At 51.2% G+C, this 14975-nt stretch overlaps 1 protein-coding gene across 1 annotated transcript in view; it reads left to right on the forward strand.

Moving 5' to 3' along the window:
• AHNAK (AHNAK nucleoprotein) overlaps positions 1-14975 on the forward strand; it is a 100274-nt gene that overhangs the window by 39405 nt on the left and 45894 nt on the right. The window contains exon 5 of the mRNA XM_070069462.1: positions 13011-13109. Coding sequence (XP_069925563.1) covers positions 13011-13109 — 99 coding nt within the window. The remainder of the gene's footprint in view (positions 1-13010; positions 13110-14975) is intronic.

The following is a 14975-nucleotide window of genomic DNA, read 5'->3' on the forward strand; positions in this document are numbered from 1 at the left end:
TGGCAAGCGGAGCAGCTGGGATTCAAACCAGCACCCACATGGGATGCTTGCATTGCAGGCAGTGGCTTCACCAGCTACACGGCGTACGCCCCTATGAAGCAGTTCTGTGTGCAAAGCCCATTGCTTCGCCAAGCTGCTGTCTATTAGGGAAATAACAGCAGTAATAGATGCCAGTTCCGCAACTGCAGGGCAAGTGAGCCAAACCTTCTGTGCCTGTTTCTTGATCTATCAGAGGGATGAGTTGGTACCTCTCTCACAGAATGGTTGTGAGGATGATGTAAACGAACATATATGATGTGCTTAGCACGTGGTAGAGATTCTAAGTGCTAAGGATTCCTGTACTCCTATATATTAACTTTGGGTTATGCGATGTGTGCCTCAACTCTTGATTTCCACAGCAACCCCATGAGGTGGGTATTATTTTTCTTTTAGTAGGCAAAGAAGGGGAGGCTCAGAGAAGCTAAGCAGTATGGGTAGGGTCACACAGCACTCACGCTGGGGTCTGATCCGACTGAGAAGCTTGCATTCTGCTTGCTCCCGCGCCAGGAAGGCTCGTAGCAGTGCACAAGTTTGCAAGGTCTGGGGCGGAGGGTGGGGTAGGGCATTCCCAGCAGAGGGACAGCAGGAGTGAGAGTGTGGAAGTCAAGGGCCAGGGCAGGCTGGCCGGAGCAAGAGACGAAGGGAGGGTGTGGTGCGTGTCTCTGTATCCGGAGAGAGGCTCCGGATGCAGGCGGCGGCAGCTTCCAGGTCCAGACCTGCAAGGAAACACCTTGTCCCTCACACCTGTTGGCCCACTGTGCGCGGAGCAGGTGGGCTCCAGGTCTCCCACAGAGGGAAGGTTGGGGGGCTGCCAGCTCCTCTCGCCCAGTACCGCCCCGGTCCTTCCAGGGAGATAAACAAGGGGTAGATTACAACCAAGCGTGTTTTCTACTCAGCCCGCCCACTAGGTCCCGCCCGCAAGGCCAGGGGCCGGCTGGGGAAAGGCCGCACCCGCGCTGCAGGAGCGCAGGCCGGGATCGCTGTGCGGCCGGCGGGGGCGCTGTGGGGCGAAGCCCCCGGCTGGGCGAGGGTCTGGAAACTCCGAGAGGACTTGCGGGTAGAGCAGGGCTGTCCGCAGCCGCGACTGTTCCCCTCGACTCTCCCCACCTGCCGGCCCCGCTGGCTCTGGGCGGAGGCGGATTTGAGCCTGGCCGCAGAAAAACGCGGATGCTGGATCTCGGCTTCCTGGGCGGGACGGAGCCGCCCCGCACCTCCTACCCGCGCGCCCCGCCTCGGGGAGGAGCCCGGGCCGCACAGCCCAGGGTGCATTCGAGAAGGCCCGGGTGGGGAGGCGCGGCAGGAATAGGGCGTGGAGCGGGAAGGGAAGAAACCGGAGGGAGCAGGGTGGCGCCCAGGGGGACCATGGGGGGACGTTAGCCCCGCTCCCCTTCTGCGTGTCTCCCTGGCGCCCTCAGTCAGTTTCACAAGCTAACTAAAGCAGCGTGCTTGCAACATCTGCGGCGACCAGAAGCGAGCGACGCCCTTGAGCCCTGTGGGCTTGCTGCTCGCCGCCGCGCCCTGCCTACCCACCGGTCAAAGCCCAGGCCGCATCCCCGGCCTCGGCCCATTGCCAGGCAGAGTTTTATCCGCTGAGGGTGGCTGGGAGCCCCGTGCCTTGCTGCGCACCCAGCGGGTCTGGACTGGGGAGGAGGAGGGAGAGGCACAGGGGTGGGGGTGGGGGACAGGGACGGGGTTGGAGGGGGCCGAGGTCACACTTCCCAAAGCCTGGCCATCGGAGGTCACCCCTTATCCTGGTGAGTCCCCAAGCCCCAGACGCCAAGCTTTTCCCTCTACTCAGACTTTGCTCAAACGACAAGACTTGTACCCTGACAAACTCCTCTCATGGAGAGATCGGGGTTGCACGTGTTTAACACTTCTGAACGCTCGAGCTTGGAAGGGGGCTTTGGGCCGGGAGGCGGGGGTCCCTCCTGGTGGTTATTTCGGGCCAGCTCAGGGTGTTCTGGACAGGAGTTCCTTTTGGCAAAGCCTCACGGCGTGAGTAGAGAGGCACAGCCTGCTTTGTTCACCCGGGAGCTTGACGCAGTCCTGGGTGCGGAACCACAGCAAAGCACCCACCACCCGGTCCCCGCCTCGCTAGGGGTGGCCTCGCCTTCCCACCCCTCCTGCAGCTCAGCGGAAGGGGAGGGTTTTTGACAGCCTGGAGTTTCACCTGGGCGTGTGGTCACTAACAGGGCCCATAGCTGCCAGCTGGGCCTCCCGAGGGCCGGTGTGGGGCGGGCTGGCACGCGAGCAGGCAGGGGGAGAGCAATGACAGGGCATTTTCTATTTGTAAGACTGCAAGTCTGGCTCAGAACTTGAATTTCAAGTGGGCCCTTCAGGCAGATAGGGAAGTCAGGTGCAGTCGGCGCGGATTGTCTAAATTCCTAGAAAATAAATTCTAGGAATTTAACTGTCTGCGGGAGGGAAGAGTGCCAGGTGGGAAAAGTTGGAGGCCTGCCAGGAAGGGGCTGGCTTTTTGTTCTTTTCACTCTACTTGACACCGTGTTTTTCCATAAATGACTTGTCTCTTGAATTCTAACTAAGAGATAAATTCAAGCTTTCAGCCAAGGATTTTTTTTTTCATAATCTTTTTTTTTTTTTTTTTTTTTTAACTGGGCCGCAGTACTCTTATGGTGGAAAACCACTCCCTCTAAATTCTGTTTGTGGTGACTGCTCTTTGTCTGAAGTAATTGTTGTCTCTAAAAATGGGAAGTTACACATTACTGTTTATCAGAAGGAAAAACACCTTGGATTGATCGAATTCTTGCCCCTGCACAGTGGTTCTAGGCCTTGCCAACAACCCAGGTAGAAGGCCCGCCTGCCACTTCTGGAAACACTCCCTGGCCTTGTCTCAGAATTTCCAGAGGAAAGGGTTGGATCGTGTGTGTGTGTGTGTGTGTGTGTGTGTCTGCACGTGCGTGTTCCCCTGCCATGCTCTTGTTACGTAATTGTGCAGAAGCTTTGATAGGCTAGTGAAACCACAGGAGGTGGGGCTTGTCCCCCCAACCCCTAGTCCGGAGTGGGTTAGCATGGTTTTGTATTTATGGGCAGTTGCTTCCCTCTCACTAAATAAGGGGACTTAAGAGTTGTCCAGGAACACTTTATTAAGACAACCTGGGCATACCGGGTAAAGCTGCCGTCTGCAGTGCTGGCATATGGACGCTGGTTCGAGACCTGGCTGCTCCTCTTCTGATCCAGCTCTGTGCTATGGCCTGGGAAAGCAGTAGAAGATGGCCCAAGTCCTTGGGCCCCTGCACTTGCGTGGGAGACCCAGAAGAAACTCCTGGTTCCTGGCTTCGGATCGGCACAGCTCCGGCCATTGGTGGCCATCTGGGGAGTGAACCAGCAGAAGGAAGACCTCTCTCTCTCTGCCTCTCCTCTCTTTGTGTAACTCTGCCTTTCAAATAAATAAATAAATCTTAAAAAAAAAGATGACTTGTGCCGCTTATGGGGTCACCCAGGTCACCCAGGGCAGTGAAGGTCGTGGGGGCGGCTCTGAGTGCTGCAGGTCTCAGCGGAGGCCTAGGGGGTACGCGTGTCCGCCCCGCTCTGCTCCTTGTCAGCCTCTGCAGCCGCACTCAGCTATTCCCAGCAAGCACGCTGCACTCCTAACACAGCTGGGGCTCTCTGGCCCTGTCTTGCAAGCAATCTTCTCTTCCTATCCTTTGGGTTTCAAGAACATTTCTTCCTAGAAGCCTTCCTAGCTTCCTTTTCTTGTCTTTTTTTTTTTTTTTAAAGATTTATTTATTTATTTGAAAGGCAGAGATAGAGAAGGAGAGAGACAGGGAGAGACAGGGAGGGAGAGGTCTTCCATCCACTGATTCACTCTCCAAATGGCTGCAACTGCCAGGGTTGGGCCAGGCTGAAGCCAGCAGCCGGGAGCTTCTTCCGGGTCTCCCACATGGGTGCAGGGGCCCAAGCACTTGGGCCATCTTCCGTTGCTTTCCCAGGTGCATCAGCAGGGAGCTGGATCGGAAGTGGAGCAACCGGGACTTGAACCCACCCACTGAGGCCGAGACTTGACCTTCTATGCCGCAGCACCAGCCCTGCCTTCCTAGCTTTCTCGCCACACCTTCCGCAGCTACTTCATGTGCTCGTGTTGCTTAGCATGTTCTTGTTCTCAGTGCTATTCCTGTTAAACCTTCAGAGACTAATTGCTTGTCAGTCTGTGCCCCCATCAGACTGTCAGCTCCAAGAGGGAAGAAACATAGTTTGTGTGTCTACCATTAATTCTTCGTCACAAGGCCAGGCACCCGTCATGTGGTAGAAACTTGATAAGCCACCAGATCTCTATCTTGCAACTTTTTTTTTTTTTTGAAAGAAAATTTATTTATTTGAAAGGGAGAGAGAGAGAGAGAGAGAGAGATATCTTTGATCACCAGTTCACTCCCCAAATGGCTACGACAGCCAGGGCTGGTCCAGGTCAAAGCCAGCAGCCAGGATCTTCATCTGGGTCTTCCATGTGGGTGGCAGGAGCCCAAGCACTTGGGCCATCAGTGCTGCTTTCCCAGGCACAGTAGCAGGGAGCTGGGTCAGAAGTGGAGCAGCCAGGACTTGAACTGGTGCTCATAGGGGATTCCAGTATCACAGGCGGTGGCTTAACCCACTGTACCACAACACCAACTGCCTTACAACTTTATACACTTCCCTGGGCACCATGTGGGCTGGTTTCCTTTCTGCTTATCATTGCTGCCAGCTCCTTGGTCTCTGAGGCACCTGTCTTATTTAGGGTAAAAGCAAACACAAGTAAACGCTAAAAAATAAAGGCAACAGAACACACACTGATCTGATTCTCTAATGAGTCACTGCTGTAGTTTCCTGTGCCGGCTGCTTTCCTGCACCATTGACGGGTCTGCCTTCAGCTACAGTGAGGATATAGAGTTTGCAGCCGGTTGATCGGCAGACTCTTCAAATCCACTCCGTTCCTGCACCAGGACTGCTTTGTTGTGGTGGAGAAGGAGGTAAACCAAAAGCATGGAGATTCAAAGGTGGGACCAGCAGTGGCTTTGAGGGGGTGCTGCTCGTGGAAGAAAGCTGGGGTGTGGAGGAGGAAGGGGAGGAGGAGGTGCCCCAGATCTGATCAGCCAGCCCAGAACAGGTGGGCAACTTCTGAACCGTCACTCATGGCTTAAGTCTGGGCAGCGTGATTTTTATTATTTTCTCATCCATTTATTATTATTATTTACAGGCAGAGTGGACAGGGAGAGAGAGAGAGACAGAGAGAAAGGTCTTCCTTTGCTGTTGGTTCACCCTCCAATGGCCGCCGCGGCCGGCGCGCTGCGGCTGGTGCACCGCACTGATCCTATGGCAGGAGCCAGGTGCTTCTCCTGGTCTCCCGTGGGGTACAGGGCCCAAGGACCTGGGCCAACCTCCACTGCACTCCCTGGCCACAGCAGAGAGCTGGCCTGGAAGAGGGGCAACCGGGACAGAATCCGGCGCCCCGACTGGGACTAGAACCCAGTGTGCCGGCACCACAAGGCGGAGGATTAGCCTATTGAGCCGCGGCGCTGGCCCCATTTATTATCTTTATTACTTAAAAAAACCACATCTTTCTGAAGAGTGAAGCTGGCCTGACCTCATTAAGAGAGTTCAGCAAACAAAGCACCTTCATTTGTTCTCCCTCCCTCCCTTCCTTCCTGGTGAAGTTTTTGGCCCAGGCAGCCCAAACAGGGCATGGAGAGACGAGTTTTCCACCTAAAGCAAAGTGGGACCGGCCTTGTCTTTACGGCAGCTACACTGCCCCTGCCCTCTGCCTGCCCCACGGTCCTCCAAGCCTAGCAAGCACAGGGCGGGTGTCCCTGTTCCCTCCACCAGTGCGGACGGCTGCAGAATGAGACAAAGCCCTGCGCATTTTGCTGGGAAGCCCTTGGCTGTGACATCGCAGCTGCGTGTGAGTGCTCATGCTCATTGGGACTTGGCAAATGTGTTTCTCTTTCTCAGGTTGGGGAGAAATCCTTCTAGAAGGTAGAGTTCCAGGCCTTGAGGCCAGAAATCTACCAGGGAGGGGGAGTCTAGGGTTGAGTGTTTTAGTGTGGTGTGGTGTGTTGGTTCAGTGTCCACCTCCAGCTGTCAAGAGAGAAATAGGGGCTGGCACTGTGGTGCAGCAGGTTAAACCGCTTCCTGCAGGGCGAGCATCCCCTATGAGTGTCAGTTCGAGTCCCGGTTCCTCCACTTCCAATCTAGTTCACTGCTAAAGTGCCTGGGAAAGCAATGGAAGATGGCACAAGTGTTTGGGTCCCTGTGCCCATGTGGGAGATATAGATGAAGCTCCCTGGCTTTGGCGTGGACCAGGACATTTAGGAAGTGAACCAGCAGATGAAAGATCTCTGTCTCTGCCTCTTTCTCTGTAACTCTGTCTCTGCCTCTCTCTCTGCAACTTTTTCAAACAAATACATAAATAATCTTTAAAAAGAAAAAGAAAAGCAGCTTTTGGGGCCAACATTGTGGCATAGCAGGTAAAACCACTGCCTGCAGTACTGGCATCCCATATGGGCGCAGGTTCAAATCCCGGCTGCTCTACTTCCAATCCAGCTCTCTGCTATGGCCTGGGAAAGCAGTAGAAGATGGCCCAAGTCTTTGAGCCCCTGCACCCGCATGGGAGACCCAGAAGAAGCTCCTGGCTCCTGGCTTTGGATCAGCACAGCTCTGGCCATTGAGGCTAATTGGAGAGTGAACCATTGGATGGAAGACCTCTCTCTCTCTCTGCCTCTCCTCTCTCTGTGTAACTCTGACTTTCAAGTAAATAAATAAATAAAAAAAAAAAGAGAGAGAGAGAGAGAGAAACAGCCTGATGATCTGTTTCTCTGAGGCAGTGTTCCCAGCTCCATGCCACCTTGTTCCAGTCTCAGCTACTACTGGTTCCTCATCCACAGACAGCTAAATCTTTCCAGCCAAAAGCGAGATGAAAGGATTGTGTACTATGTGAACAGATGAGTCACACAGGCTCTCCCAGTTCATTTTCCTAGCTCAAAATTGAAAAGAAATGACATTGAGGAGGTTCCTTTCAGTTTGATTTCCAGGATAGTCATCCTGGCTTGGCAGGTTGAACCCTCTTGTGTGTTACAAATCACTGAGGCCATTCACAGCGGCCGGCTGCACCCGGGATGGCTCAGTGTTAGGCCCTCTGGGAGACAGCACGTAGGTTTGAAAGAAACAGGTCCAAACCTGACCGGTCGTGAACAAAGCCGGTCTCCTTTAGCAAACAGGAATCTCCGCGCCAATCACATTACTCCGGCCTTCCAGCACCCGTGTGAACTAGAATTGTGGGGAAGCTGGCTGGGCTGGGCTCAGCTCAGGTGGGGCAGCCAGGTGCCTGTAAGGTGTGATTTGAAGGCCTCAGGGAAGGCAGCCCCAGCCTGAAATATCTCCCTTACTGGCTTGTCAAGGATGTCTATAATTTCACTATTACTGAGTCATTCCTTTGTGTTTACCATGGCCCTCTCCTTGCTTTCCTCTGAGGGCAGGTTGGTCCAGGCTACAGGATCCTTTTAACCCTCTCATTGTAAATCATGTGTCTACAATTAAGCTATGTTTAATCTCTGGGCGAGCCACAAATTCAGTTCCACTTTTCCATGTCAGGCCTCTCATGATTCCTTTCACCTACCCTACCCTCTATTCTGTTCAGTTTAAACAGGAAGCGGAGCTGCAAGCCAGGTGCCCTGGTGCAGGGGTCAGAGGAGCAGAGGAAGGGGAGGAGGGGGCTGTGAGGACCAGCAGGTGCTTGCAAGGGCCAGGCCTTGGTCTGGTGCCTGATGGTGCATCTGGGAGACTTTTGCTCCTCCTCTGGCCCAGGTGGGACTCAGGCTCCTTTTCTGTCTGCTCACAATCCCTTCCACTTGCTCACTTCCCTTTGCTATGCAGGAAGGGAACTCTCACTGGGGACCTGCAGGAGCAGAGCTTGGCCACACCCTTTCCCTCTGGTTCTCAGTCCCAGCAGAAGCCTGGAGCTGCTCAGCTGCCGGCTGTCTCTGCTTGTGCAATGGATTGGAGTGGACATGGAGACTGCTCAGTGAGGGCTAAGCACATGCCAAGGGCCTGCACCAAAGCCTTAACCTCTCTATCCTTTCCTCTTCTCTTGGCATAGAAGATGTGACCAGAGCTCCTCTGTGGCACACCCTTGCTTTCTGGAATGAACTCCACAAAGGCAAGGATGTATTGATTTTTAAAGATTTATTTATTTGAAATTAAAGTTATGGAGTGGGGGGAGACAGAGAAACAGAGAGAGAGAAAGAGAGAGAGAGAGAGAGAGAGAGAGAGAGAGAATCTTCTAACTGCTGGTTTACTCCCCAAATGGCCACAATGGCCAGGACTGACCAGACTGAAGTCAGGAGCCAGGAGCTTCTTCCAGGTCTCCCATGTGGGTGCAGGGGCCCAAGCACTTGGGCCATCTTCTGCTACTTTCCTAGGGAGATTAGCAGGGAGTGGGATCAGAAGTAGGGAGGCCAGACTCGAACCAGTGTCTATATGGGATACCAGCGTTGAAGTCTCGGGTCTCAGCTTAACCTGCTGCACCATACAGTGCCAGCCCCTAAAGGCAGGGATTTAAAAGTACATCTTTGGAATCTAGAACAGTGCTTAGGTGTAGTCAGTGCTCAAGAAATATTTGTTGCTTGTAACCTCCTCTTGTGGAAGCTGGTAAAAGAATTTCAGCCCCGATTAGGGGCTGGTTAGGCAGTCCCTAGCCCTGTTAGGCAGGTGGGTAATTTTAGAACTAGCATGTATGGAGATTTCATTGTTATTTATTTTAGAAGCAGAGCTACAGCAGTCTCATTCACCAGTTTATTCCCCAAATATTTGCAGTGGCTGGGGCTGGGCCAGGCTGAAGCTGGAAGCTGGGAACAAAATCCAGTTATCCCACATGGGTGGCAAGAAGCATCACTTGACTTGTCTTCCAGGGGCTGCGTCAGCAGGAAGCTGGAGTTAGGAGCCGAAGCCAGGCACTCTGCTATGGGACGCAGACATCCTAACCAGAGTCTTGACAACTAGGCTAATCATCTGCTTCCCTAAAAGATTTAATTGAAATATTTATTGGAGCTGGGATTATGGTGCAGCAGGTTAGGATACTGCTTGTGATGCTGGTATTCCACACCGGAGTGCTGGTTCAAAGTCCTGGCTGCTCTGCTTTGGGTCCAGCTCCCTGCTAATGTACCTGTGAAAGCAGCAAAGTGCTCAAGTGCTCAAGCAAAGCAGAAAGGCTCAAGTGCTTGGGTCCCTGCAACCCACATGGGAGACCTGGATGGAGTTCTTGGCTCCTGGCTTCAGCCTGGCCCAACCCTGGCCATTGCAGTCATTTGGGGAGTAAACCAGTGGGTGAAAGGTTCTCTCTCTGCCTTTCAAATAAGTAAATAAATATTTTAAAATATTTTGGGGGCTTGTTCTGTGGCACAGCATGTTAAACTGCCACCTGCAGCACTGGTATCCCATCTGGGCACCCGTTTGAGTTCCATCTGCTCCCTGCTAATGTGCCTGGGAAAGCAGCTGAAGATGGCCCAAGTCCCTGGGCCCCTGCGCTCTCGTGGGAGACCTGGAGGAAGCTGCTGGCTCCTGACTCCATCATGGCCCAGCCTTGGTTGTTGCCATCCATTTGGGAAGTGAATCAGCAGATGAGAAATCTCTGTCTTTTTGCTCTCTGTAGCTCTGCTTTTCAAATAAATAGACCTTTAAAAAATTCATTTTCACTAAAATGATTTATTTGAGAGAGAGAGAGAGAGAGATACCATCCACTGTTTCACTAGTCAAATGCTCACAGCAGCTGGGGCTGGGCCAGGCTGAAGCCAGGAGCCTGGAATTAAATCTGGGTCTCCCATATGGGTGGTAGGGACCCAACTATTTGAGCTGTGATCTGCTGCTTCTTGAGGTCTATGTTAGCATGAAGCTGAAACCAGAAGCAGAGCTGGGACACAAATCCAGGAACTCCACTATGGGATGTGACCATTCTAAGCCACATTGTAACTACTACACCAAATGCTCAATCCATCTGATTTAATTTTTAATTACACTACGTAGTGATTCATTTCTTTAAGATATTCACACAGTGCAAAGGAAGTTCCCTTTATCCCTAGCTCAACTGCATGCTCCTCCTTAGTGACAGTCATTGCCATCTTCTTGGCGTGTGCCCTGCAGACTCTGCTGAGTGTTCAGGCAGCTGTGTGTTAACATCCAAGGCTATAATTTGGTGGGTTAAAAAGATGAGAAATCAGATAGAGCTGTATTGTTTTGTGACTTGCCTTGACCCTACCCCCTTAACAATGTGTTTGGAGTTGTTGTGGGTCGGTAAATGCAGATCTGTGTCATTGTTTTACAGTGTTGTGAAATATTGCACAGCACAGAAGAAATACAATTTGGGAATTCCTCTATTGATGAACCTGTGAGTCATTTCCAGTGAAAATAGACATGCTTGCACTTCCACTTTGAGCACATGGGATACTGAGAGATGGAAATCGTGTGTGTTAAGTGTAGGAACCCACGCATTTAACATTTTAGTAGGTGCTTTCCAAAGGACTGTGCACCTGAGTATTCCCTCTTCTGGATAGAAAGTCCCTGCTTCCTCCATACCCGTGTTAGTTTACTGATCTCCTGTTTACCAGTCTCTATGTCTCATTGTCAGAATAGAAATTTCAGTTCTCTTTTAGCCAGGAAACTGTGAGTGATTTGCATTAGTAAGAAGATCACATGCTCAGTAATGATACTCTGTAACTCTGCATCTTCTGTTACTTGGTAACTGTTTTACATGGCCTGAGCCAGCTCTCTACAGACCTCTTGATAGGAGTGGTTAAGTATCAGTTTTCTCTACACTTTTCACCATGAGATTTAGAAGTGAAAATACCCAGTCTGGGGCTTTCGAGTGCTGCAGGGGAATGACCTCCCATTTCACCTGCTTATCTTCTGTTTTCTGGAGTGGCTCCAGGGAATTCTTCAGTGTCACAACCTGCTCTGCCACCACCTCCTTTCCCGCCACACAGTGGCCCTGTGTGGGAGTGACCGTGCCTCTGGGCCTCTCCCTTGATCAACTCAGATCCACCAGCAGAGGTGGCTGGTCCTGTCCTTTGCTTGGTTTTGTTATCAGGCCCTTTTTTGCACCTTTCCTGGTACCTAAGAAACAACACCACAGGCTGGATCCTGCCTTATCCTTTCCAAGCTCATGTGTCACTCAGTATGACGTTCTTCACAGAGAAGTGCATTTTATGTATTTTTTTTTTAAATGTTTGTTTATTTTCATCTACTTGAAAGATAGAGTGACAGAGACAGAGAGAGATATTCAACTGTTGTTTCATTTCTCAAATGCTCTCCATGGCTGGGGCTGAGCCACTCTGAAGGCAGGAGCCGTGAACTCAATGTGGGTCTCCCATGTGGGTAGCAGAGATCGAATCACCTGTGCTATTACTTGCTGTCTCCCAGGGTACACACCAGCAGGAAGCTGGAATTGGGAACAGAGTGAGGTCTCGAACCCAGGAGCTCTGATTTTGGGACGCAAACATCCCAAGTGGGTATCTTAACTGCTGTGTCAAATGCCTGCCCTTCATTGTTTTGTTTAATAAAGTGAACAGAAACCGAGTTCATTTTCTATTCTTTTATTTAGTCCAGCTACTATGGAGTCTTTGTTTTGCTGGCTTTAGTAATATTACAGTTATTTCTAGCACACTCTATCTTGGACACAACTTACACCAACAGGGCATTGGGAGCTAAGCTATGCATTAGCTAAGAACTGCTCTTTCTTCAGGACAGCTTCTTATCTTGACCATACTGGTAACTTGACTTGAACATTTCCCCTTCTTTTATATTTTCCAATATATGCTATGAAACACCAATGGATGGGCTAGCAGCTCAGGGTGTGGATTCGTGGAGCGAATGGCCTGGGTTCCAACCCCAGCTCTCCCACTTTACAGGTCTATGATCTTGGTACTTAAGCTCTCTTCAGTAAAGTTTGTTTCCTTTTCTGGCAAGTGAGGTACTAATAGCACCAAACTCTAGAGCTGCTGTGAGGAGCTAACTGTGAGTGAAAACTGTTTGGCATGTGGTAAGTGCTGGTGTGTTTGCTGTCATTTGGCTGCTGTTTCTGAGAAGAAAAAAGATTCCTTTCTTCTGTGGTTATTTGGGTTGCTCTAAATTTCATTTTGTAACTGAACACTAAGCAAATTGAAATAAAAGGAAGAGGCATCAAATGCTTTATTACTCAGTCAAATGCTTTCTGGGAAGTGAAAGATTTTTTTAAAGAGATTTATTTATTTATTTGAAAGGCAGAGTTACGGAGAGACAGAGGCAGAGGGGAAGATCTCCCATCTGCTGGTTCACTCCTCAAATGGCTGCAATGGCCAGAGTTGAGCCCATCCAGAGACAGGAGCCAGGAGCCTCCTCTGGGTCTCCCACATGGGTGTAGGGGCCCAAGCACTTGGGCCATCTTCCACTGCTTTCCCAGGCACATTAGCAGGAAGCTGGATCAGAAGTGGAGCAGCCAAGACTTGAACTGGCACTCCTATGAGATGCCAGTGGTGCAGGCGGTGGCTTAAACCACTATGCCACAGCACCACTCCCTGAATATTTTCCATCTGCAGTTGGTTGGCTCTCTGGGTGCAGAACCCCAGATGTGGAAGGCTGGACTGCAGGAGTACTCTGGTCCTATAGCAAAACTCTCCGTTCTTACTCCCCACTCACTCGACTGCCTGTCATTCCTCGGTAGTCAGCTGCACGTTCTCTCTGCTGTCACTGCAGGATTCTTGAGGACAAGGCACAGGCGTTGTCTCATTTGAATGGGAATCTCTGGACTTTGACAGAATGATGCCTTTCAGATGCTTCCTTAGGTTTCCACTGTTATCTCTTTCACAGCCAGAGCTTCCAGGCCAGGGTGGAGCGTGGGCTGGGTTGGGTGTTGGAGGTGATGGTGACATCTACTTATGTAGTAGGCATTTGAGAAATGTTAATTGATTAGATGATTTGATGAGTGACCTGCCAATAATCTTTATCCCTGTTGTTAGAGCACATCGCAGCCATCAGCCCTGGAATGCAAGGACCAGAATAAACCCAAGGAAGCCACCAGCCGTGCAGGGACAATTTCAGCCTCCGCCCCAAATCAGGTGAGAGAAGGCTGATCGCCTTCATTATAGTAATGATGCCCTCTCTGCAGAGATAAGGTTCAGGAGCACTGGGCTGGGGAAGTCACACAGGGAGGGAGCTGGCTCAGCACCCTACGAGCCTAAAGTTCAGTCCTCCTACCTTCCTTTCAGCTTTTTGAAGAGCTTGGAGGAGATGTGCTTACTATGGTGGAAGGGAGGCTTACTGCTGCAGCAGGATTCCCAGGGGCTCTCCACATGCAGCACTGCCTGCAGCAGCCACACTTGCTTTTGGGGCAGCATCTGTTACACTCAGAGGCCAGGGTGGGGCAGAGCCAAAGACTGAGAATTAAAGTGTTAAACGCTACTGCTGGTTGAAGGTCAGCCAGAGAGTAGGAAATATATATATATATATATATATTTTTTTTTTTTGGTGAAAAAGTATTTATTTTCTTAAAGGCAGAATGACAGAGAGGGAGAGACAGAGAGATCTTCCATCTGCTGGTTCACTCCTCAGATGCCCACAATAGCCAGTGTTGGGCCAGGCCAAAGCCAGGAGCTTCTTCTAGGTCTCCTACATGTGTGCAGGTGCCCGAGTACTTGGGGCCATCTTCTGCTGCCTTTCTCAGGCCATTAGCAGGGAGCTGGATTGGAAGTGGCACAGCCAGGCCATGAATCGGCACCCACATGGGATGCTGGCATTGCAGGTGGTGGCTTTACAGGATATGCCACAACGCCAGCCCCACTTCTGCCTTTATAGGGTTCCTCCCTCTAGCCTGGTCTGGCCTGCGTGTCTGCTTCCCTCTGGAATGCTTGTCCTACTTGAAAGGGTGGCCCATTTGTGCTGTTGCCTCTTCCTCTTCTTCCATTCACTCCAGTGCCCCACCCTTTGGCTCCACCCCCTGCACTGGAAACTGCTCTTGTTTATTACACTTCATTCTGCCTAGGGCCCTCTGGGTTCCCAGAGTCTGCTCTGTGTGCTTGCTGACTGCATGGCTTTGTCTCCACGTCTGTAGCGTTAGGACAGTTTTGCCTTCCCTGGCTGCCAGGCCTTCTGTGGGCCCCTGTCTTCTTTAGCTCATAAAGGGCAGAATTGTCCTGAGGGTTTTATTTTTATTTTTAAAGATTAATTATATGAAAGAGAGAGAGAGAGAAGTATCTTCCACCTGCTGGTTCACTCCCCATGTGGCCACAATGGGCAGAGCTATGTCAGGCTGAAGCCAAGAGTCCAGAGATTCTTCCATGTCTCCTACATGGGTGCAGGGGCCCAAGAACTTGGGACATCTTCTGCTGCTTTCCCAGGCCATTAGCAGGGAGCTGGATTAGAAGTGGAGCAGCTGGGTCTTAAACCAGCGCCAGTATGGGGTGCCTGTGTCACCCCGCGGTTTCTTCTTACACAGTTGACTTCAATGGTGTCTGAGGATTTACAAGGGACTGATTTAAAGATTCCACCAATTTAAAGGTGATCCAGAGATGCATACATCTGCTCATTGCCCAGATATGTCTCAAGCACTTATGAAGAGCTGGGTGCTGAAGGCGGCAGAACTGAAGCAGCCAGTAACGGGGATTCAGATCAAGGCTGCTGAGCTTGGAGGAACTTCTGTGTCTTTTCACCTTCGTATGCCTTGGCTGAAGCTACAGGAGAAAGCTTATAGCTACCCCAGTGGGAGAAACCTCTTCTCTCCCATCACAGATGTTTCCTTAGAAACCAATGTGTACCTCCCTCCACAGTCATGGACATGGATGCTGGGTTTTGTGTGATGTCCCTTTGGTGGAATGCCAGAAATGAACGAACCTTTCCTGCTGCTGCCCTTGGCCTCCAGCTCTCTCTAACTCAGCCTCTCAGGATCCTGCTGTTCCTGTAATAGCTGAAAACCCATTTGATCAGAA

The sequence above is a fragment of the Oryctolagus cuniculus genome, chromosome 1, assembly GCF_964237555.1.
Source record: "Oryctolagus cuniculus chromosome 1, mOryCun1.1, whole genome shotgun sequence".
Lineage (NCBI taxonomy): Eukaryota > Metazoa > Chordata > Mammalia > Lagomorpha > Leporidae > Oryctolagus > Oryctolagus cuniculus.